Source organism: Sinohyriopsis cumingii, unplaced genomic scaffold, assembly GCF_028554795.1.
Source record: "Sinohyriopsis cumingii isolate HCF-2022 unplaced genomic scaffold, ASM2855479v2 utg002407l, whole genome shotgun sequence".
NCBI classification, from domain to species: domain Eukaryota; kingdom Metazoa; phylum Mollusca; class Bivalvia; order Unionida; family Unionidae; genus Sinohyriopsis; species Sinohyriopsis cumingii.
This window is the reverse complement of record NW_028316200.1, coordinates 156,772-183,455: the sequence shown is the minus strand read 5'-3', so window position 1 is coordinate 183,455 and position 26,684 is coordinate 156,772. Positions and strand designations below refer to the sequence as shown.

Here is a 26,684-nt window from a genome sequence, read left to right as displayed (position 1 = left end):
GAGAGAGAGAGAGAAAGGATATCTTAAAATTGACTATTATGATTTATATCTAAAGCATTTCATGCGATGCTTGGGTATATCTGTCTGTCTGTCTGTCAGTGTGCATGCATATTTGAAATAGAAAGAAAGGGATGCTTATTGCTTGATGTCTTTCTTAATACAAGGTAGCTACAGAAACCATAAATAATAATAATAATAATAATAATAATAATAATAATAATCTAGGATATGACACTTAAAAACGACGTATAATTGCATATGTCAAAGACATATGAATCCGGTGAACATAAGAAAATCTGAACTTTGTTTTGCTTTTGAGAAATGTAAATATTTTTTACCTTGAAATAAATAAACGGGGATAATAATTTACCCTGGACCATATTAGCAGCAAAATAAAATCCTGCCAACTACGTATGAAATCTACGTGTATATAAATCCTTGCGGGTGTAGCATATAACTTTTGCTATGCAGGATTAGATAATACCCCGAGAATAAAAACTATGAGAGAAGCTGAAAGAATCAAACACTTGACCAGATAATTCTCAGTTTGTCGACTTGCCTGACAGATCTTTTCAACAAAAGGTAACTGCGATCTTATGAATTATCATCAGCTCTGCAAAAAATAAATACTGGGAAATTCGGTAATATGACAATGTAGTACATCATCGGGAGTCTAGTCATCATAAATGTGTCACCCTTGCAAACTTGTTCGTATTTAATATTTTGTATTTTTAGGTGAAAATGAAATGGTTATCCCTGATCCATTTTAAGCTGCATCACGCAGATGAACATTTGATGTGATATGATGTGATTTTGATTTTTAATGTAGCTTTAACAATTTTGCAGTCATATCGCTACGATGTCTGCAATGTGGCAGTTTATAGTGATGTCTAGCACTGGGGCATCATGCCGCAGATATGTAGCATGTTGTCCCACCAAGTCACATTATCCTGACACCAGGCCGACCAGTCCTAACACTAACCTCTTAATGCTGAACGCCAAGCGAGGCAGCTGTTAGTACCATTTTTTAAGTCTGTGGTATGACTCGGCCGGGGAACAAACCCACGACCTTTTCTCTCACTGTTTTACAAAACACACATTCACAATGACATACAGACAGAAAGACGCAACTTCCTATCGAATGATTAGATTTAAATGACAATGGTATCTAACTTATTTGCACTGCATTAACTTTGCATTCCAAGTAGTTTATTTCAAGTACGCTGACAGATACAAAACGTTGGTTTGTGGAAGCTGACAGCAAAGGGACCCCGATTTGAAACATAGCATAACAAATGAAGAACCGAATCTGGCACGCGTCTGTGCAAATTGTTAGTATGGGCAATGCAGAAGGACACGTTAGTGATTAAGATCTGGCACACTCCAGGTGTTACTGCATGTATTTGACAATAAATATATGATGTGACATTTATGTGAATGAATGTTTATAATTTAGGATTTACCCTTTAATTGGTAAGCTCATTAAAATAGTAACCTACCATTAATTTCTTCTTGTTATTTTATGCCGCAAAGCCAAAAAAGGTTTCCTACATATATATTATCTTGCCATCACTGCTACTAGTAATACTACTACTAAGTTTTGTATGGTACTTGAGTAAGGCCCATGCTATGATTGGACTGTGTGGATGTCTGATGTTACTGGTTTGAAAGAAACTAGAACAAGCTGTACGTTACAAAAGATAGCTTCATTCCAAACTGATTAGTTAACATCCACCGAAAATTCAAGCAAAGATATGCTTAGTCACGATAAGCGATTTCATTGGCTAGAGTTAGATGTGACAATGTATGATCTCAGTTCAACTCATTGCTTAAAACGGCTGCTGCGGAAGACGTGTTTTCTTGTTGTGCCTTGGCAAAGCCCTACTACCACTCGCATTTCCAGTCAAAATTGAATGAACAAGTTACAAACAGAGGAGGTCGGACTAGATTGAAAGTGAACTCTTTCTGGAAGCGTCTTGTCTGTAACATACTTGGCAATTATTTGGCAATTATTTAGTGAGTGTATTCAATAAAATATCCCTTCCTTAGAGACCAGACTCGTGATTAGAAGCGATGACAAAATAGAAAAGTTGATCTGTGAATGTTATGAGTATCTGTTTGATTTACAATTGTTTTAAAGGGTCATAGTACCAAATGAATAAAAATTGAATCTAACTTTGAAACGTAGCCAGCCTGTAAATCTGTTTATCTTTAGTACTTGACATCTGCACATGAAAAAGGAATGGGACAGTCTTAATTCTCTTTTAGTCTTTATTTATGTTTGAGTGATCGGTTTTATTGTTAAGAAAATGGTGTTCATTTTTTCGAACATTTGTTTTAGCTCTCTCACTACCGCTGTGTTAAGCGCAAACACGGACAAAACGATAAATACATGCCTCGGATTAGGATCTTACTCTGTGTGAACGGCATGGTACTTTTGCTTTAAAGGATGGAAATGGATATTAAAGGAAATCTTTTTTAGGGTGAATATGATTTTACTTTATAAGAGGGATTATAAGGTGGTGGTGGGGATAAATAGGAAAACGATATGTTGATAATGGATTACAATTCTATTTATTACACTTCGTAGGGTCAGCAGATGAGTTCGTACTGGTCACTACAAGCGCAGTTATTGGTACTTTAGGATTAGCATGCTTTATTTATAAAGGGGATTATCAGGACGGTAAGTGACAATGTTTAGTTAAAGATGCTAGACGTTAAAGTACGTTGAGTGACGGATAGTTGATAAATGTGTGGTGGTAGTAGATGTCTGGCTGGTGAAATGTTGACAACCAGGTGCAAGATAGTAGATAAATGCGCTCTGGATAGTAGATATCAACGTGTTGGATAGTAGATAACTAATTAGCGCAGAGTAGATATGTTTGTGCGTGTGTGTGATTTGGAGTTTTAATGTAGTTTTAATAATCTTTCAGTCATATCGCTACGATGTCTACCGTGTGGCAGTTTGTAGTGATGTCTACCACAGCGGCATCATTTCGCAGATATTCAGGAAGATTTCCCATCCAGCTACATTATCCTGACACAAGTTCTAACGCTAACCTCTTCATGCTGATTGCCTTGCGAGGCAGCTGTTAATATCATTTTTTTATGTCTTTGGTTTGACTCAGTCGGGGTTCAAAACCGCATAGTAGAAAACTGCGTGTTGATAGTAAAGAATTGGTTGATGGATAGTACATAACTTGCTGATGGATAGTAGACAACTTCGTTGTGTATACACAATAACTAAGTATTAGTAGTGTTCTGAGTATAGTAGTTTGTTGTGCTGATAAAAAGAGATGGGACAATTATTGAATGTGGTGGAGACCATAACCTTACAAGGGGCCTCATATCATGATTAGATGATGTAAAGAATTTGATTTTGTTATCAAGCAAAATAAAACTACCTTCTAAAGTGGCGGCGTAATGTTAATTTCTTTGTGATGTTGACTCTATTTAACACGGGATTCACGTTTGTCTCTTCAGCGCTATTCTAAACTACTAATGACCTAGGATTATCATTCACGTGAGAGAAAATATAGAAATTCGTTACATTCTAATTGTATCTGACATATTTTGTATGAATATTGTTTTGGATTATACTTTAAGTTTTTCTTGTATATTTTTCTTACAGCCTGTTCACAGGGGCGGTACGGTATAAATTGCAGTAATACATGTAGTAATTGCGCCAATACAACCTGTGACTCTATCAATGGGACCTGCTATTTGGGGTGTTCTGAAGGATACAGTGGAATAGGGTGTTTGGAACGTAAGAATTTGTTCATGTACATACATCAAATTGTATCGAAATTCTCATTAGATACGTAGGCTAATTTAGAACTGCAATTTTACATGGTTCAAAATAAGATCTTTGAAATAAATGGAGTTGAGTCGTTTGCACGTTGGCAATCGGTCAGAACGATTGTTGCTGAAAGTGCAAACAAAACATAAAATAAACACTTCATACAAGTTAAAAGAGACAAACAAATCTTGTTGACTTTTGCTTTGATAAAACATGTTTTTTATTTTATTTTGCGGTAAAATTAATTTTTGCAAATGTTGTTGTTGTTTTTAGAACAATTTCGATGTTGACAGTTAACATGAATACAAATATAATACGTTTTTCAGCGATCTTTAGAAAGTGAATAAGTTTGTCAATGTAAAAGGCAAATTGAATTATACAGCAATATAAATAGCTTTCAAGTAATATGAATTGATAATTACATAAAACATCCACTATACTATCTGGCTATTTTGGATAGTCGGAGTTAGGTTATAACATTTTCATAACTATACTAATTATTTTCATATTCTGTAAAGAAACGATCATTCAAATTTGGATTGTTCAAATCATCAGTTACACATTCCTCTGTTTATATAATCGAGATTATCTTGCAATATTTCGATGAGTGCGCAGAATTTGAAATGTTGTCAAAGATAACAAATAGTGCACAAATAAGTACAACTGGAACTGTACCATTACATTTTCAGGTCTGCAACGGGACGCAACACCGACAGAATCTGTTTTGCCTATAGGTGTTCCATTGGGAGGGGCTCTCGGTGCGGCTGGCCTGATACTAATAGTTATTTTGGTCGCTATCATGTTTTGGAAGAGACGGTAGAAAAGGCTATTAAGTACTTTTACGTAAACATACATTTTTTAAAAAGGTCAACAATTACACAAAACGCGCCGATTTAAAGGAAACAACAATATTAAAAGGACATTGATTTCAACTGGGAATGAATTACCCAACTGTTTGTTTGTTCACAATATAAATATGCTACCTCGTTATCTTTGGTGCTTATTTCTATCTTACAATTGCAGTCAGATAATCTGCTAAGTTATTTCTGTACACTTGCATAAAGGAGATTACCCGAGGACAGATGACATGCACATGGATCGTAATTGTCCGGACATTTATTCGATATGCAATGTAACGGAGATAATTCGCATTATTACTAGGACGCATACAGATAGAATAATAATTGATTGAACAAGAATTGGTATAGTTATATAATTATCATCTTCAAAGTCTACATTTAGTAATGTATTATGCAGATAGCTATGATGCCAATTTTTATGTTTTTCTATTTTAGGAACGGTTCCCTTCGAGCGAAGCAGTATCAGTCGGAACAATCTGTTCCGAGTACATCAGGTTCCAAGTTTTCGTCGAATATCTACGAAAATGCTGCTGCCTTAAGACTAGGTAGTTTAATATTAATTAAGATGGGTTCGATAGTTTGAGTAAAATTTTATAGCCTAATATAATGTAATTTGTTTTGCATAAGTGTCAAGTATACAAACTTGCAAATATAACGATATTTCGTCCAAAAGGAATCTTGTTTCTATCTGTGAGAACTGGACGAACACGTTTTAAATCTCATGGAACGGTCCATAATAACCAAATATTAATGTAACAGATTCTCCTATCAATCGTTAAGACATACATTGTATTAATGTAACAGATTTTCCTATCAATCGTTAAGATATACATTTTCAAAATGATAGAAGATCAATAGCTTTTCTATGAGAAATAATTATTTTATACTCATGAAACATCATATTTGAAAAGGAGCGGTCGATTATGAAAACATTGATGCCATACCATTGCGTCATGGCATGTAAGAGAATATTGATACCCCCACCCCCCGTTTTTGTAGTGTGATTACAAAAGCGACAAAATTACTCAGTAACCTTATTCACATTGCCTGCAATAACATACATTCATCGATTTATATGTGTTAGAATCGAAACATCTGAAATAATATCAAAACGATGCCTTTCTCCTATGCTGAAGAAGAACGTTCCGTTACGAAGCAAGAAAATGAAGATTCCTTTTTGAAGATAAACAGGAATAAGAAAGAAGATATACCTGTTGAAAAATGTGAAGATGCGGGTGAAAGAATCGATCGACAGGTTTATAGAAATGCTCCCGCAGATACCGAAGTCGTTGTAGAGAGTGACAATGAGGAAACCCTTGAAAACTGGGATGAAGGAATCCAGCAAAATGTTTACTACAACACAGTGAGAAATTCTAAACGAGGTGGAAAAAGAGTTGCAGTTCAAGATCTCAACGAGTATATTAAGAGGGGAATTCATCGTTCTAATGGCATCGAAGAAGAATTTAAGGTGAAACGTTATCTGCTTCATTATATATAATTAAGAAGAGAAACTTAATTTCACGCAAATGTTATATTCAATAATTGAATTTTTAAATTTATTTTTATATATTTTACTCGATAAAGATGATAGCTACAAACTAAAATGTATATGGACTGGAGCCACCTTCGGTTATGTACAATGATGTATAAATGATGATAAAATAAACGCATCAACAGTAATGTTCGTGTGTATTTACAGAGTAAAAACATGTACACGCAAGCAAACTAAATACTTTATAGAATGTCCAATTTCATATTCAGGAACGATCTGAATTACTTCGCAATGATTTTACATTTTCTTGCTCTCCATTGATGATTAATAATTGTCAATATTATGTTTTATGTTTTTTTGTCTTGAGTATATTAGTTGGTTTGAGGGGTGGGTTAAGCAGGTTAAAAATACATTGTGTTTATGTACATTATTTTCGAGAAAAGTTATAGGTGAGGTACTTTTGAATTCTTGTATACACTTTTGTTATATTTGTATTGTTTCACATACCGATGAAGTACGGTACAAGGATGTTCTTACAATTGCATTTCTTACCAATGACAACATTTTGAGCTCTTTCACCTATCAGAAAATACTCTTTGGGATTCTGTTTTGCAGACGCTATTGTCGGGTCCTCAACACGAAATGAATATTGCTCTAAAACCGAGAAATCGGCAGAAGAATCGATATAAAGGAATGTATGCATGTATGTATATTTTTCCCCATCATATTGTACATATTTGGTTCTATAATTGACATGGTCTGAGGAAACGCGCAGAAACTTGAGAAAAGTATTCAACGGACTGAGTTGTGCATGAATCTAATAAAACTGTAATGTCTTATAGCAATATACGGCTTAGCATGGTCTACAAGCATATGCCTAATGTAATTTACTTCATCAGCCACGCAGAACACTGATCAAATATTGATTATGATTTTTATATTAGCATAACAAATGTTAATTTACAACTGTTTCCGGTTCGAACGAAGAGACACCACACAAGTTATCGACATTTAACAACTTAGTTCTTCGTTTATTTCCAGATGACAAGAACAGAGTAACTTTGGAGCCACTATCCGATGATCCTGATACAGATTATATCAACGCATCCTTTATAAACGCAAGATGTCTTGTCTTATTTCTAACATGTTGAAATGTCTGAATATAATGGGTCGTACAGATTACGTCAACGCTTCCTTTATAAATGCAAGATGTCTTGTCTTATTTCTAACATATTGAAATGTCAGAATATGATGTTTCATACAGATTACATCAACGCTTCCTTTATAAATGCAAGATGTCTTGTCTTATTTCTAACATATTGAAATGTCAGAATATGATGTGTCTTATAGATTACATCAACGCTTCCTTTATAAACGCAAGATGTCTTATTTCTAACATATTGAAATGTCAGAATATGATGTGTCATACAGATTACATCAACGCTTTCTTTATAAATGCAAGATGTCTTGTCTTATTACTAACATACTGAAATGTCAGAATATGATGTGTAGCCTGATACAATTATATCAACGCATCTTTTATAAACGCAAGATGTCTTGTCTTATTTCTAACATATTGAAATGTCAGAATATGATGTGTCATACAGATTACATCAACGCTTCCTTTATAAACGCAAGATATCTTGTCTTATTTCTAACATATTGAAATGTCAGAATATGATGTGTCATACAGATTACATCAACGCTTCCTTTATAAACGCAAGATGTCTTGTCTTATTTCTAACATATTGAAATGTCATAATATGATGTGTAGCCTCATACAGTTTATCTTTACAGGTTACTGCATTTGTATTGGAAAATATGAAAGAGTTGTTTGGATTGAATACTGCACGAACTTGTGAGTGCAGTATATCCTTCCGACAAAATGAGTTCATATTTTCCCATACAAATGCAGTAACCTTTTTATTATATGCTCATTTTTTATTCTACCGTAGGTTTAATTATATAAACAAAATACACTACAAGAAACAATGTAAATGAATGAATAATATATTCTAAACTAAATACACAAGCGCAGATTTGTCATTACACAATTACAGCATTATTAATGCGCACATAACTCCGCCCAGATAAATTTGAACTTGGTCGCGCTCTCGGCATAACTTTCGAAAGAAAATGGCGTGTCTAGTTAAAGTTGCAATTTGCAGTCATATTGTGAATGAATGCGCATTGCAACAACTGTTCCATTTGATCTGGAATGAATATATTTTAGTAATTTGTTTCGATTCGACGAAAGTTTGTAATTTTGGACTGGATTCATCTGTGCAAATTATACATGAAATACATCGGATTGAAGTGGCGCGGGAGAAACGTGTTTACGTCTGCAAATGTGTTTGTTTTTGTCATTAAATGTTTCAAATCATATTGTGGGAAAAATATGAAGTCTTTCAACTGCAGTTATCAAAATGATGCTATGGAATTTAATGCTTATTTCATTTTGAGTGCAATAAGGAGGATGCAGTTGCACTTATCATAGAAATTACAGCACAATTTCGAAATGTGTAATCCATATTGAAAACCGATGACATGGCTTATGTAATTCGGATTTACAGAATTAAGAAAATACATTGTGAGGAAATTCAGGATATAAAACTGTAAGCATATTTTATTTTGCCATTCTTATACCAGCTAAAGAAAACAGTATATGCCTTGTCAATTGTCTGTTATTTGTAAAGACCTAATCTTCCGTTATTTATATAATGTAGCTAACCTAAATCCGAAACATTGTATCAACGCGGAATGTGTCAAAACAGCTGTTTGTTTTTTTTTTTGGCAGTCCACGAAACATGTTTTAGTTCATTCAGAAACAAATTTAAATAACCACAACGTAAAGAGCCTCTTACGCGCGTGCACATGATTTGTTTACAAATCAAAAGTGCTGGCGTCTGAGTCCATTGTTTGTTTACAAATGAAAGTAGTTTCCTTTATTCACGTGAATGCTATATGTGTATTGTCGCGCGCGTTCAGTATCGGAGAATATTGAACGATTCTGACAATGTAAAGTTAACGGGGGAAAATGAGCATATAATAACAACGCTTCCTTTATAAACGCAAGATGTCTTGTCTTATTTCTAACATATTCAAATGTCAGATTATGATGTGCAGCCACATACAGATTATATCAACGCATCCTTTATAAACGCAAGATGTCTTGTCTTATTTCTAACATATTGAAATGTTTGAATCTGATGTGGACATGTAATTAAGCTTATTGTTATAAAGAGAACAGAGGGAAGTGATGAGATGTATTAAATAAAATCTTGTCATCTAATATTATTTCTATCAATCCGCTCTCAGATATTTTTTCTTAGTTCTTTCACTGTAAGATTTATGCAGGATATTCCTTGATAACTGCATATTCAATATTGATACGTTAAAATAGGTCTTTTGACATAGGCCGAGATAAATAATAATTTATGATAATAATAATACTTTGACTGTGATGATGTGAAGGAGGAAGAAAATGATGGTTTAGATGATGACGATATTGTTTTTTTGCATTTCAGGGTTACAAGAGGGAGAGAGCATATATTGCGGCTCAAGGTATGAATATGTGACAAACATGCTTGATATATACACTACAAGTAGAATGGTACCATTCGCCACACAGGCTGATTTTGGTAATCTAATTCATTATATTTGTCCATTCGTGAAAGACGTCGGATCTAAAAAGAAAACAATGATTTAAATAAAATGATTACAAAACAGTGAAAAGAAATTAAATTATCTTCTTGATGAAGATACCTTTCGTTGTATACTTATTTATTTCTGCACATTTTTCTTAAGCAATGTAGAATTCTATAAACACAGATCGTGTTTTTATTTTGTTTTGCTAAATTAATCTTCTGTTTTAATGTACTTATCAAGGAACTATCGCGTCCAATATCACCGATTTTTGGCGGATGATTTGGCAGTATGATATCCAACAAATTGTGATGCTCACTGGATTAATAGAACAAGGAAAGGTAGGTATGGGAATATATATATAACATGATCACGATAACACTATTTATATGAAGGATATAGAGCTGTGAATCTGTATTTTATGCAATTAAATAATGTCATACTGTGTGTGTTTTGCACCCAATCGCCTTTTCGGGCCCTGGCCATTCACCACAGCATCTATCACTCCCATGACGTGACAAGCAAGCTAAATATAATGTACAATAACTGGACTATCATTAACAATCCACGTTCGTGAAACATGTTACCAAGCAGAAGCTGGGTGGATCGATGTACACAGGCTACAGCTTCGAAAATATAATAATGGCTAATAATATCGACGTATGAAAAAGTACTAGATTTAACAGAAGCAGTCTATCACAGTTGGCTAATGAGTACACACACAGTTCTGTGATCGCAATATAATCTCAAACGTATGCGGTTGATATCAAACAATCAAGATCAGTTTTTGGTTGGGGTGACGATATTTCAGATGATAAACTATTTGTATGTCTGTGAGATCAAACTGCTCTCGACATTGTGGGGATTACCTCAAGGACCAGAGCAATTCAATATCTGACCGTATCAGTGGCACTTACGAATGCGGGTATTAAAATACAGTTGTAGTTGTTCAGGGTTATATACTGTTCGGGTATTCGCCAACTGTTAACCCCAGTGATTTGATAACAATTGCGCCTTTAGCACCTGTGTGCTTTTCATGCAAAGATAATCGATTGACACATATTAGTGTTACCATTATGCATTATTACGGACGCGTTGTTGATCTAAAAGGGAATCCTGTCACGATACAACAATTAATTAGTGATCGACATGACATTGAACCATAATATTAGTGAAGTCGTGCTTGGACACGTAAGAACTGTTTGCATTGATAGCGTGAGAAAACCAGTTTATGCGACATATTACGGAAGTGGCCTCTGTGACATTGTTCGTTGATCGTCCACTGCAGCTCCAAATGTATTCAGAAGTCTGATCTCGCGCGCAGCATCAATCGCTAAGTAAAAGCTCTAATGCGAGCCGTTGATAATATCAAAGGTGCTGCTATGAACTGGAAGAAAAATCTGGGATCGAGTTGAGATCGACTGTAAGAAATATTAACTCTAGCATTAACAAAGTTAGGTTACGCTACTATCGCCAGTAAATATGATGCGTGCGGTTGTCAAAGTCGTTAATAAAGCCGCTTAACAAAGTTTGTCCGATTTAGTGATTGTAAATCTGGAAATGGAAAGTGGATTGTAGGTTAGGAGGTGACTGGTAAAGCAACAAAAGCCGTTACGCAAAGATATTTAACAAAATCGATAAGGATAGCCGAATTTAATGTATATCTGAACATGCACTTGACAAGGCGTGCCTGCGTTTAGGTTAATCGAAGACAAATCGATTTTCTGTATTATCTATACTTGTCCAGAGACCCCAAGCAATTAAAAATAGAACTACTTGTGCAGGACACGTCTCGGGTTTCATTGCATGCGAAATAATCGAGGAAATTAAAGGAAAACTAATACAGGGCGATGATAAAAAAAATACCCCGGCAATGCCCAATTGAGATTTATTAACAAATCAATCACATTGTTATTAAACAGTGCTCGTCATCTCACCGACTGAAAAGAAATCTAATCAAATCTTGACAACATCGATGTTGCGAATGTTTGATTCACCAGGAACACCGATGATTCCTCGAGAACATCTGGTCCAAAAATAATGTTTGTTAAACGTGTAGCTAATGATGAAGATCATAGACCGTATACAACCTTTGTTGTTCCTACTGATTCCTTTGAGCCGTACGAGGCTTCTCACACCATCGTGTTCACAAATCCCAACCAGACTTGTTACTTTTGATTAGCACAATGTCGATCAATTTCTTTGGTTCTTCATTTAGTTTTCGTATGCGATTCCACTTGGTCACGTGCTTGGGTTTTTCAGAGATATTCGGTATGTAACGTTTGGATCTAAATACACTGTCACCTTATTCCGTAAGAACAACGCCTACAATACACACAGATAATCTGACTGCTAGTTAGTACGAGAATTCCATTCAAAGATAACATAACTTATTTGCCGGTACATTCATTTTGGTATGAACAATAAATACATCTGTATTAGAACAAGAAAAATTACAAGTTGATATATTTTTCGATTTTTAATAATGTTCAGCATATTGATGTTGATGTTCTTAATTGTTCTTAATATTTTGATGTAGGAAAAATAAAACAAAATAAGTTTCCAACTCAACTACTTTATATTCATTTAACAATGGATATTTTAAAATACAGTAAGCACCGAAACGTCGTGTTGTACTACAGTTATGGATGAGTGTTCCATACCTGAAATTATGAAAGTGATTAATATACAAAATATTTGAAGAAGTGAAGCTAGAAACTAATTATGCTATTTATTGGCTTACGCTAGGTGGTAAAAAAGCTGACCTTCTCGATGTTTTGATGCATGTACTAAAGACACCAATATTTGCAGCAAAAATGTCTCCAATACTGGCCAAACGAAGGCACACATGAATACGGAATGATAAGGGTTGAGCTTATTGACGAAGAAATTTTTGCGGAATACGTAATTAGATCGCTTCTTGTATCACAGGTAAGAATATATATATATATATATATATATATATATATATATATATATATATATATATATATATATATATATATATTGTGATAAGTGATCTAAAGGTTTCCCAAAATTTGGTCAGAAGTTTTTACCTCAAAATGGGGACGCTATTTATCGACCTAAATTTTATTATACGAATCGAAATAATTAAAGCTATTGAACAAGATTTACATTTTTAAAAATATTAAAATATACACATTGTGACATCAACTCATTCTTTTCACAGTAACGTGTTGCTATTCATACTATTCTTTTATATAGCACAATACAGCTTCCTCTGACGTCAGTCTGAATTGTTTTCAGAATGGAAGATATCCTTTCGGGGTATGCATTGGAATGTGGTAATGCCAATTTAATGCCAAGAAGATTAAAATGTTTCCTGCATATGGGTAGATTCAACTTCCTACCTTTGTGCCACGACTGTTGAAGACTGGTACAGTCAAATTTTGAAAAACATTCTTCGGAAATTAGAAGGTTGTTGTAAATGACATCTTTTAATGCAGTCCTCTCACTCTGGGTTAATGTAATGAATCTGTCAGACATATTTACCAATGTAATTCAACTTCCAAATATGAGAACGTTGACGTTTTAATCACGTGTATACAATACGTAAATTCAAAAATTATAACAGAAGGCTACAAACCGTTTTGTATATGCTACAGTTATGCTCTCAAAAAGATTACAAAATGTAAACCTATTGTCAGTAAAACTTATTTCCCACTTTTACAAGATACAAATTGTCACAAATTCATCTGTTGGATTTGCGACTTTTCCTTGACTTTTGGGTTTAGGTAGGGCTTGTCTTCAAGGGTTTCATTATGAAGTGGAAACTTGCCCGCCTTGTTAGTAACTGTTGTAAATAGATGAGAAACATCTATGTTTAACTATATTATGAAATATTATTTCAGTGCACACCAAATATAAAATGAAAGATTCTCAATATATTGATATTACAATCAAAACATTAATCGAAATCAATAAATAAAGTGTAACATAATTAAAATATTAATTCGTGTTGTTATGACTGAATGAGTATGAAAAAGAATACCCGAGTTAAAGCTTAAAACAATTATGACGATATTGTAAAGTAAGCAATTAAAATAAATTAATATAAACAGTTACGTTAAACTAGTTTAATTACTGTTCTTTATTGTTGTACATACCAGAAGAATTTAAAATATTGTTATTGTTGCTCAGACATTATCCTGCTTAGTTCTTATTATGTCACTTCACTAATGTGATTATTGTTCTTAATAATAATCCACTGTGTCATGGCTCGAGAGATAATGATATCGTCATCTGACAGAGGCAGATCTTCTTTACCATTCTGGCTACAGACGTTAGCCTGGTACTACATGCAATCGATGCCAAAAATCTTTGAATTTTTTTCTCTCTCTTTTTATTGCTTTCCAATCATCACATTATAACTGTTACTTGCATTTGTTCCAAAGAAGTCTGTCTCTGAAATATTTTGTAATATGTTGCAGTGGTTTCATAATGTTTAAGTCAAGAAATTACACTTCTATGCTTGTTATTGTTTTTGGAACTTTATGAAAACATTTTTTTTTCGGAAATAATAACCACTGTGGCGAATCTTTCCTTAAAGGTACCCATTACTACTTTTAATTTTTAGTCCGCAGTGCAGACTAATAATACTGTTTCATTGTTGACGCATCAAAATATCATAACTATGAATATTGTTCATACGATGTATGAAAACCTACCTAGTCGGATAAGTGAGTATTTATTGCATGTACTGACGTCATTTAAGAATATTATTCACTTGCGTTATACCATGTCATCCTTGGTGAATTAAAGCCTAATTTGCAGTCTACATTGCTGACATCGTTACTGTCATTGTCACATTTTTTAAGAAAAACAATCAAATCTGTATTAAAAAATAGTACTTGCTAGTATTAAGGACTAAAATAAATACCTCGTTCGTTCCAGACATTAAGTTTGGGTCACAATGTGAATAGAGTTTGTACGTTTGCATGAGAACTTTTATGTGATTTCCAAGTCGTTTGACATTTTTTAAATTAGATATGAACAGTAAGCTGCTACCAGAAAGGGTACATTATATTGAATATGAATTTGGGAAAAGCGTATAGGCACATGTAATTGTATCCACATATCATGAAGATTCCTTGAACATGGATTTTACTGGTGTCATATTTGTTGTTGGGGCTAATATGATTTTATGAGACGTGGTTTCTGCATGACACGTGATGTCGTTCTTGCTACTGTAACCGAATTAACAATTAGCCTTACATAATGATCATAATGTATAGTCATTTTTTTTAACTTGATTGCATCCATCATTTCTATCAGGTGTACTTCGGTGTTTTGTCATTGGTAGAACATGCATGGTTAGGTGTCTATACAAATTTTGAACAGTGAACTCAAACCAATGTAGTTTTATCCCACTAGAGCTGCTAAGCAATTTAAACATAATCGAACAGCATTATTAATTATGTAAAATTGCTTCTGATGGTATCCATCTCTACACCTTTATGCACCGAAACAGCAGATACTTTATTTTGAGAGAAAAAAGTTGTTTTTTGTTTGTTTTATGTAACTAAGCTCATTTGTAACCCTTGCGTAGTCATTCTTAATGTTTATAATCCCGTCTAAACATTTTCTGCTCACACATTGTATTATACGCATCAACGACCTTCAAACAATGAATGCAGCCATCAATACTGACAAGATCAAATGACACTAGTAATTACTTTGTCTTGCCTGCTTACGCCAGTTCACAGTCCTATGATGTAAGGTAGTATTGCCGTAACTATACCACAATGGCATGTAGATGTGAAAAATGGAGACACAAATTCACTAGTTTGTTTGCTTATGCAGAAGATGTCAACAAGTAACAGGAGACACCCCTACATTTGGGACAAAACCCTCAGGTGTTGGAGGTTTGCGTGCATGATATATATTAATCCTCAAGTTATCTAATTGAAATTTAAAAGGAATCTACAGTATTGTAAGTTAGAATCACTTAATCCTAAATGTTCTAGCAGACGTCCTAGAGAATAGTGTTCCAAATGAATTCTAATCAAGTGTGCTGAGGTGCAAACAGTCTTGATGTATCATAATATCATTGTTCAGCTCTTCTTTCAATGAATTGACAATTATCCCAAAAAATAGATATAGGAATGCAAAATCTGTTTTCGCAAAAAATATGCACGATGGACACGTAAGCTATGTGATTACATTTCTTATGCCATAGTCTAAATCTAGAGATATTCAGTTCTAAGCAAGTATCAATGTTTGGTCCTTTGATTATTGTAAGATGACCGTAACATGGTATGTTCTGACAGGTTAGATCAAAATGTGTTTACTTAAATCGCATGCATTCAAATATATTTGGCACCTGGCTATGTATTCCACACATGGCACTATTCAAAACTCAGAACCATCTTAAATGCACTGGAATTAATGCAATGCGTTAGAAATCCAGATACTGAATGGAGTTATTGATTCCTCTATTTTTTTCCTATATGATCATTTATTAACATAAGATAACATGCACTGCAACATGCATTACCTTTGATATTTGCAGCTTAATACATTTCAGGTGAGGTATACTATCGGATGTTCCCAATTGTTAAGAGTGTACAGGCTCATTCCTCACTCTTTGCTGTTATAACCTAAAACCTGTGTGGAGTATAAATGGGCACTCGAAATGATGATCGTTTTCTTTAGTGTTTTTTTCTCCCAAGCATCTAAGTGACCTAATGCCATATATACGTTATTTTATCATTACAAAATCAAGAAAGCCTGGTCGATATCCATTATAAGTTTCACAGACGATATTTTGTTAGGAAAGTTAGAATCGTTTACTTTCGTTAAAAGGTAATCCCACAATGCATCATTGTTTTGGAATGGTTTCATACTGAATTAATGCATAGCTGTAATTTCTTCAGACTGGCTCAAAGAAACAAAAGACTGTCAAGCAGTTTCATTTCACCTCTTGGCCTGACAGAGGTGTACCCGATACAGCTTCAAGTCTTGTTCAATTTTGGAATAAAGTCCGCCATTCGGAGTGTGCTCTTGACTCACCAATTCTTGTTCATTGCAGGTACAAGTTTAATTAATACCTGATAAAGAGTTCTTAATATGTTTTTTTTTCTCGTGTCTCTGTCTTATGTGTGTGTATGCATACAAGAATGAGCTTTTGATGATCTAGTAAGTGCAATCAATCAGTATAATAATAGTCAAACCTAACTTAGCTGACACCTGTATATGAAGGCCCCTCTAATAAAGGACTACATTTCATTTATATTCCTACTTTCTAACCTGTTCATAAAGGACATTATATATATATATATATATATATATATATATATATATATATATATATATATATATATATATATATATATATATATATATATATATATATATATATATATATATATATATATATATATATATATATATATATATATATATATCTGTGTGTGTGTGTGTTCACTTGTTCTTCAAACAGCAATGATTTATGTCACATTAAATATTTAAAAATATTGCTCATGAAATTGTCTGACATTTTCAATATTTCTCCAGCGCCGGTATTGGAATGACTGGAACATACATCGCTCTGGACTATAGTTTTGATGAAGGAAGTGAAAAAGGATATGTCAACATATTTGAATGCATTAATAAACTGAGGGAACAGAGAGTAGGACTTGTACAGACCACGGTATATATCGTCATAGCTGATGAATTTAATTGTGATGCCCGTTTATGAAATGCTGCAGTTTAAGTTTGAAATGGTTATCGTGGGAAATATTCAAATATTATCTTCACTACTACAATACCATGAAAGTATGTGCCATTTGTCTTGCAAAAGGAGTTTTCAAAGTCTTTAAGAAAAATATGGACATATTAAATAATAGTTCTCAAAAAGTTGGAAAAAATATCAAATAATTCCCATTGACATTGCGGTTAAAGAAATGTTGCATTAGAATTTCCTTAATAATATGTTTGTGAATCCAAACGGGTGAACCAAAATCTAACTTAACTTTACAAAAATTACTTTCCCTAATTGTCTCTATACTTACCTAGGCACACAGACCATTATAATAAAATATATTGGTATTGATTGTAGGAGCAGTATGTCTATTTGCACGAGGTTATTTTAGAGGCCTTCCGAAACATTGGGAACGATATGTCTGCCGGTGATTTCAAAAACCATTACGCGCAGATGCGACATATAGATCCAAAGACGAAGCAAACCAAGCTTCTAACTGAGTTTGAGGTATCTAATGTTTCTTGTTACGGCAGTGGAAAATTGGCTGTACGCGATAGCTTTTATTAATACAACTATTCCATAATTTTGTGCTGTAGGACTGTATTTTCTGAATGTGTTAAATACATGATTTAATTGTCAATTAGGTTTTTTTTAAAAATTCCAATACACATTGCGTATTGAGACTGGGTTTGTTGTTATTTAGGATTTATTATTTTCATTTATCAAACTGACTTTTGTTTGTGGTTAATCAGCAACAATATTGTTATATATAAAGTGCAGTTTAACAATATATAAGGGCTTTGATAAAAAATTGTTTCTATGAAATACAATTTGCAAACACGGTATTGGTTTATGACATGGAAAGTGCTAAATAATAGTTTTGAAAGAGTCTTATTTGTGAATTCCGTTCTACTTGTTTGCATGACGAAGCACTGCAAAATGATCACGAGATTGGCTATCAATATTATAAACCAAATTTGACCTAAAAAACGAACATGATTACCTCGTGAGTTTCAGACATAATTATATTAAAAATAAAATTTGTCAGTAATGGAAAGTTCGTAGTCAAATACCATAACAAAATGCAATAAAGACTCACAATAAGTTCGCCCAAATTTTTCTTATTTTAATGTCATATTCCATTTTACCCACACCAATCCAATCAGCCGTAAAGGACAATCAAAGTATTAATTTATAGGTTAATCAGTCGGTTCACATTTCTTACCTTGCATTTTTTTCGTGCATTGTACTGTTTGTTGTATCAATATTTCATTTAAAACGCTAAGGACGGTTGTATTTCAGAACTTGCAAGAAGATGAACGCATTTATTTTGAAATAGATCGGATGAGAGTTACGAAAGGCAAAGGCTCTGACCCAAAAGACGAATTTCTGGATGGGAAGCTGCCTGAAAACAAGACAAAAAACAGATGCAATAATATTTTGCCTTGTATGAACCATTAAATAAAACTGATCTATCATACTGCATTTAAAGCATAATCTTATACTGTAATATAATTTAAAAAACGATATAGATTTCAGTCGTATAGGACACAAACACATTTCTTATTTACATGTTTAATATACATGAATTAAAGAGAGTATGTCCTTAATTTGAATAGATTGTACGTCATTTCTTTGGTTTGTAAAAACAGACGAAAATACTTAGAATGCTAAAATAATTTGAAATATTAAGGCTTTGATCTGTCGTTAAAAAGGTACAAACACGTGTAAACTTCAATTTAAGAAAGTAGAAAATAACACTTGTATAACTTATGGAATATAAGGAAATCTCTACATTTAGAGTGGCATTGTACGAGGTATAATATTATTGAAGTTAATATGCATACTATTCATTTAACAAATAATCAGTACATACATATACTGCAAGATATATATATATATATATATATATATATATATATATATATATATATATATATATATATATATATATATATATATATATATATATATATATACATGCGCACCTACATATACCCGAAGCATCATTATCAAGAATGTGACGATGACTATTGCTGTTTTTGCGTATGTGATACTATTATTATTGGTATTATTATTATTATTACTATTGTTATCTAAGTCCTTCCGATGTAAGACATCATTTTATCTGCATGTTGAGTAACTTACTACGGTTTTAGATAACAATGATCTTGTATGTGACGTGAATGTTCCCTGGTAGTGCTTATTGTATAATCTGTGAAGTGTGATTTTCCTGATAATGCCATGTTCATAAACTGTGCTTTATTGAAGAGGAATATCCATCTGACCCGGTCTTTTGTATCATGTGACCTGTCTCGATGGTAAAATTCCCATGCAATTCTCGTCTCGCTGTGTTGTATCATGTGCTATGTCTTACTCGTAGAATTAACATTCAATTCTTTTCTCGATGCGTTGTATCGTCTGGCCTGTTTCGATGGTAGAGTTCCCATGCAGTTCTCATCTTGCTGTGTTGTATCCTGTTGCCTGTCTCGATGGTGGAATCTTCATGCTATTTTCATCTCGCTGTGTTGTATGCTGTGACCTGTGTCGATAGTAGAATTCTCATCGAATTCTCATCTCACTGTATTTCAGTATGTGGCCTGTCTCGATGACTGAATTTTCATGCAATTATCACTCACTCTGTTGTACCATGTGGCCTGTCTCAGTGGTGTAATTGCTATGTAGTTATCGTATTCCTATTTTGTGTCTTTTGTTTTGCCTCGATGGCAGAATTGGTATGCAATTTTCATCTCGCTGTTTTCAATTACTTTCTCTACCTGTGAAAATACCACACCTGTGCTACGTTTATCATATCTTTACTGGACGTTGACAGTGGACAGCAGAGGCAAGTTTGACTTGATTGTTTTCCTCACTAATTTGGGAAGCTTTCTAATCTCACTGCCTTACTGGTCGACTCTTGTAGAGCCCTTTCGCATATTCTGAACCATATATTATTATTATTATTATTATTACAGCGGACAGATATCGGCCGTATTTGTCGACGTTCGTACCGGGTCTCAATGACTACATCAACGCAGTTTGTCTTCCGGTATTATTGTTCGTTTGACGAATATTTATAATATGTGGTGACCGATTTCTATTTTATTAATTCTAATATCTTTTTACCGTTAGATTTTATTCAGACCCGTTTTAATATTTTGTTCTATATCAATACCTTATTTGTAAATGTTTGCATTATTGTATTATAAGCAATCCTGACTTAGTTTACGTCAGATTTTGTGATATATAAATAAATGTATCTTATTAAATTGTTCGTAAAGACAAATGTCTGGTAGCTCTCTTATTTCCTAACTACATGATATTCCAAATATGACATATTAACAATATATAAAGTATAGCTATCAGATTAATAATTGGATTACTTCTATATTATTATTGAGGCTGAATACTTGTTTAGTCGTTATTAACGTTTCATGACGTATGTTTAACAAGCAGTTTTTCTCTCCCCATCTCTAGACACGATATAATGGAAAAGGTTTGCTTGTGACACAAATGCCGTTACCTAACACAGTTATAGATTTCTGGCGACTCGTATACGATTACGAAGTTCAGTCGATTGTCATGATGAATGAAGCAATTATGCCCGGAGAAGTGGTAAATATTTTGTGTGTTCGTTTCATTTCTAAAATAAACTTAATTTTTGTAACATTGTTTTAGATAGATAGGTCTTTTATAAGCCACTTTGTATTGTTTATTCAGAAAATGTACTAATGAATTTGATCAATTGATATATTTCTCGACCTTACAGGAAATGAATGCATTTTGCCCGAACATTCCATTTGAGCCATTTTCTATGACGAGCCATTATCTAACAAATCCTATTTTGTTTCACAATATTTTATTGGTACGTTTCACAAAGAAAAGTCGCCGAAATGAATACTGTATATATTATTTCATACGTCATTCATCATGCAAAATTTAAGTCTGGAAATGCTGTTGAGCGCAACTCAATGTGTCGAGTTTGTCAGGTACTTGTGCATCTGTGTATCTATGTATTGGTCTGAAACTACAAAATAACTTATTTCTGGGATACGTTAAAATTTTAGTACGTAAAGAATACATAAAACAAACGTTCATATTATGCCATGCGATAAACATTGTATTCAACTTTAGTACATTCCTTGTCCTTTAATTATACTGTTAATCAAATGGTACACTATGACAATGCATCTAGCATGCATAATAATCATAAGAGAAGAATTAATGGTAATAGTTATCATCAATAATGTTATGAAAGTTTATAAAAAGAATAAATGTTCACTTTAACACATACGCAAATTGACTCGCAGGCCCACCCACCACATTTAATATACGACTACCATACTGAACGTGTTACATATTCAGATATGTATAACAAAATTACAAGTATGGTTCTTACATCCACACTATGCGCAATGAAAAGAATACGATTTACAAAAGCGTACGATACAAATGAATAAACACGAGCACGACTGACAGAATCGTATGACGAAAAATAGAATAAGTATGTTTCACACAACCAGATGAGACCAATGAATAATAAATATGGTTCACATAACCTTTTGCCAAAGAGTAAATGAAGTATGGTTCAAACAACCATGTGATACAAAGAAAATTAAATATAGTTCACATGTATCTTTGTATAAATTATACAACATCACGCTCCTTTTTTAGGAGTTGAGACTTTACGTAATAATCCCTCCACCTTCTCCAGAAGTATGCGTCCATATTTAACAATTCCCATCATGAAACAGATACACTCTCGGTTGAAATCGCTTCACTGCCACACTATGGATACTACATTCACCATCCTGGTTCTTCAAGCCGATATATCCGTCTATCCATCCATCCATACATACATACAACCGTATTGATGTAGATGGAAATAATGTTGACACTCCCTGACAGAATACAAGAGATCACTGTGTCGCATAGAAGAATAAAGAATAAGCCTCCTACAAATGCACACGAGCAGGGTTAAAGCATCCGTGTACACCGTGCTAAACGAGTATCTCTGCGAATGCAAGTATTATTCAGTCACACAAACAAACAAAAATAACGATCTGCCCAAGGTAACGCTATATGCGTATATTAAGTTAATTAACCCAATTGTTTTTAAGGCGTTCTAAATTATTTTCTTGCCTTATTCCGTGACACCTAAGGTGAGTTTGTTTCTGGGATTAGTATATTCCTCGACCATAACACAGTTAAAGTAGGAAGATTAATTGCATGTTTCTAATAGCAGATATTCACATAGTTATGGCTTGTATTACTTAGGTTGGTGTGTATTGGCCTGAGAACAACGAGACTTTCCGACATGGGCCTTTCGTAGTGACGATAACATCTAACGTTGAAAAAGGTAGCCACATTGAAAGGATGTTGCAGATTTCAAAAGAGGGGGAGGTGAGACTTGAAAATTAAGAATAGTTGTTTTTGACAGACATTTTTTTCGTCCTGCTTAGATTATAGGATAATAATGCCCCATATCTTCAGTTATTCTGATGTCAGTTGTTTAGATCTCCATCATATCTTATGAAATATATATATTTTCACCGTAATTTAATAACCATTTGCTACTTTCATAAAGACAATCCTTTTGATTGTTGCATGCAGACTGTTTGATTTATTCAATAATGCGTATCTAGTGAAATTAATGGATCTCTGCTACCATAGTTTATAGACTGGCAATCGTTGTCTTCATATAGTGCTATTCTAAGACTTCCTTTAAAACAAAAACCTGTCCTTGATTCTGATAGATTACAAAAACTAATTTTATTTTCTTTCGAAATGAAGGAGGGGAGTCTATCATTAAAGCAATTTGCCTGCTCCTTTTGGAGGTTAAATGATGCAGTTCCCAAAAGTATGGATGGATTCTTAAGCCTCATAGATGATGTGGAAGACTGGAAGAGACAGTCAGGCGAGAGACCGATTCTAGTGCATTGCATGTAAGATTCTGACTCATTAACTGTTCTCAGATTTATATTTGTCTTCTCACATTGTTTGATATTTGAAAAATTACAAAAGAGCACTTGTCTTGTTTTGTAAGAATGTAAATTATACTATATCTTTACAAACCAAGTTGATCTTTATGCCAAAGGTTTAATTGACAACATATCATTTAATTTAAATTGGCATAGACATTATTCTTTTTTATCAGAACAGGTCATAGCCTCATTAAAATGTCTATCATGCGTCCGCTGCGTATAGAAAGGGTTTGTAACTGTTTGCTCTAAAGCATTTTACCACATTATTGTCTATATCATGCCGAGGAAATGGGATCTTAGTACATTTACCAAAACACATAGAAGCAGTCCACAATGGCTGGCTGTCCTGTGTGATTAACGATCCCAAAACCCTAGAATAAACGAAGAGTCCAATGCTCTACACACTGACCTACCGCGAACCCCCATACAGAAGGATTAAGCAAGCAATAGCTAGATCAAACCGGACATTTAAAGACTATTAACAATAAACCGAGCTATATGGTTTCTATCTTTGAGTGATTGCCAGGGTTATCGTGCTAAGTATTAATATAAACCTAAATTAAATTTCGATCTACTCTTCTGAATCAATTTATATTTGCAAAAGGCGCTGGTCGCCATGGCATGAAGCTACAATAATCTTGAGAGAAAGGTTTCACTTGCGTAGTTGTTTGCGGGGAAAGGCATACATGGCATCCCTCCCCATTTCGTTATTTATCATAATCGTATGGTACTGTAACTTAATTCTTACAGGAACGGTGCTGAAAGAAGTGGCCTTTTCTGCGTTCTGTGGTGTGTCCTTGAGAAACTCAAGTCCGACAGAGAGGTGGCAATTCGATCAATCATCCGACAGATGCGTATTCGAAGGCAACACATCATCCCAAATTTTGTAAGTATGCAAATAATCTAACTCTTTCTATTTCGTTCGTACTAGACATTTAACGTGAATGTTACTTCATAAAGGCGAATTATGATGGAAACGTATTTAGAGAAAACAGAATTCAAGATTATGTATAATTTCAATGATTATTCTGCTAATATATTATTAAAAACTTGATGATGGATCTCAAAGCTTGTAATTTCTCACAAACCCTAGCAAGAACATAGTTAAGTATATCTTTAATAATAATAATATTGTTCACTAATAACACATTCTACTTCTATCCGAAATTTAGCAATACATTTTGAATTCTTACGTTCTGACACAGTTGCATATTGCACAAAAGGGTAGTTCTCATGAATATAAGGAGCTTTATCTTTGTTAATAACGATGTAAACATTGCCTCGACGCGTAATTTGATTATTAATGTTTAGTGTTTTGTGCAATTGTTTAATTTTTATTTCATAGTTGTAAATATTCTTTGTAAACTCGAGCGACAATTTATTTGTTTCAATACGATTGATCAACAATGATATTATGTACTTCATATAAGGTTTGTTTCAGGAACAATACAAGTTCTGCCATGACGTTGTATTCTACAGCCTGGACAAATCTACCATGTATACCAACATTTAATTAAGAAACACAAACTCATCTAAGAAACTGTCCTCCAATGTCTAAATTGTTGTTTACTTATCAGTAGCCATTTTAGAAGAATGTACAATATCGGATTTGTGAACATTGACTAAAACAATTTAGGGGATAAAATACATATTGTTTTTGTTAAGTAGGAAAATCATTCCTATGGACACGTTTTCAGCAGTTAGTTTGTAAGCAGTTTAGTTTCACACTGATTAAATTTTTATATTTAAGTATAAAAATACTAATACTAAAACAAGACATAATAGAAATTAAAATTAAATTTGTATGGTAGATAACGAAAGCAAAAGGAAAGAAATATCCATTCTTACGCGTCATTGTAATTAATATTACGGTACTAATAGCTTGTTTAACATTTATTAGAAAACTGTTCTAACGTTTAGTGTTTCACTATATATATATATATATATATATATATATATATATATATATATATATATATATATATATATATATATATATCGTTTCTACTTTTAGTTTGTAAATTTGGTTTTAAGGAGAACAAAGCTTGTAGAATTGGACGATATTTTATTTTTAATAAAGATGTAAAAATATACAAACCTCGTTAACACTACAATATTTGGTACTTGTTGGGGTATAGCAGTTCAATACATATAGCATCAAACACTTTTTTGAATAAGAAATATATAAATTTCCATGGGCTTTTGTGTTTTTCAACACATATTACCCTAATAAAATTCATTTACAACATCATAACCAGAAAAGAAGAACAAAGAGAAAAAAGAGCAATAGAGAAGAAATATATATCAGCAGACATGACTTCTTTCACATTAATAGTCAAATTTGATAAAATGTTTACTTGTTATTCTTTGTAAAAATATTATTTGTGAAGAAAAAGTTGAAAGGTATCGAATACGTGACTCTCTCATGTGAAAATTGGTATACTTTTTCCCAATATCAAGATTCCGTAACCATAACAGATGTTATTGAACACTGAATTTTTCTTTGTGAATATTACGTGCTTGGTTCAAATGTATCTTCTCGCGAGGTATTGTTATATGTTATTTAAATATGATTGTGAGATGTTACAAACCCTGAACATATTTGAAGTTCACAAAGACCAAACTTCGTTGTGACATTTCTGATCGTGTTACGTAATGCGTTTTAGTCCAGTTTCTATGCATAACGGTCAACTATTTCCAATGTTGGTATACTTTACGGTTTTATAAGGATGCATAAAAGGGTGCCGTCAAATCAAGTGATGAATGAAGTTCTGAGAAAATACCTCTATGTAAAATGCCTTGTTTTAAAATATTACATCAAGAAATGCTCAATAACACTGTCCTATAGCTCAAATGCTTCCGAAATAAATGCAGTCAAACTTTACTAATTCCGTGTCACTGAAAACGAAAATCATGTTTAAAATTGTTGATTGGCTCTAACAATAAAGATATGATACTGAGTCCGTATATACGACCATTGACATGGGAATGGCGGAGGATAAGTGAATTATAAAGGGAAGGGATCTCAATTTAAACCAGAAATAACTAAAATATATCTTTGACCGGAGCTATGAATAAACCTCTGAGGTTTTGGACCACTTTATCTTTAGGCAAAGCAATGAATGATGCAGTCTGAAGCTGCCATTGCGCCATACATGATACGGACTGCATCATGTTATTC

General features: G+C 33.4%; 1 protein-coding gene across 1 annotated transcript in view; it reads left to right on the top strand.

The window, feature by feature from the left end:
• LOC149770770 (uncharacterized) overlaps positions 1-25,461 on the top strand; it is a 59,787-nt gene extending 34,326 nt beyond the window's left edge. Inside the window, exons 8-25 of the mRNA XM_089949141.1 lie at positions 4,489-4,615; positions 5,095-5,204; positions 5,796-6,127; positions 6,767-6,854; positions 7,193-7,269; positions 9,679-9,715; positions 10,040-10,137; positions 12,608-12,727; positions 16,693-16,847; positions 17,333-17,468; positions 17,877-18,026; positions 18,822-18,966; positions 20,495-20,568; positions 20,997-21,134; positions 22,797-22,922; positions 23,313-23,464; positions 24,254-24,389; positions 24,945-25,461. Of these exons, the coding sequence (XP_089805267.1) occupies positions 4,489-4,615; positions 5,095-5,204; positions 5,796-6,127; positions 6,767-6,854; positions 7,193-7,269; positions 9,679-9,715; positions 10,040-10,137; positions 12,608-12,727; positions 16,693-16,847; positions 17,333-17,468; positions 17,877-18,026; positions 18,822-18,966; positions 20,495-20,568; positions 20,997-21,134; positions 22,797-22,922; positions 23,313-23,464; positions 24,254-24,389; positions 24,945-25,016 (2,273 nt within the window). The 3' untranslated portion in view covers positions 25,017-25,461. The remainder of the gene's footprint in view (positions 1-4,488; positions 4,616-5,094; positions 5,205-5,795; positions 6,128-6,766; positions 6,855-7,192; positions 7,270-9,678; positions 9,716-10,039; positions 10,138-12,607; positions 12,728-16,692; positions 16,848-17,332; positions 17,469-17,876; positions 18,027-18,821; positions 18,967-20,494; positions 20,569-20,996; positions 21,135-22,796; positions 22,923-23,312; positions 23,465-24,253; positions 24,390-24,944) is intronic.
• The last annotated feature ends 1,223 nt before the right edge of the window (positions 25,462-26,684 follow it).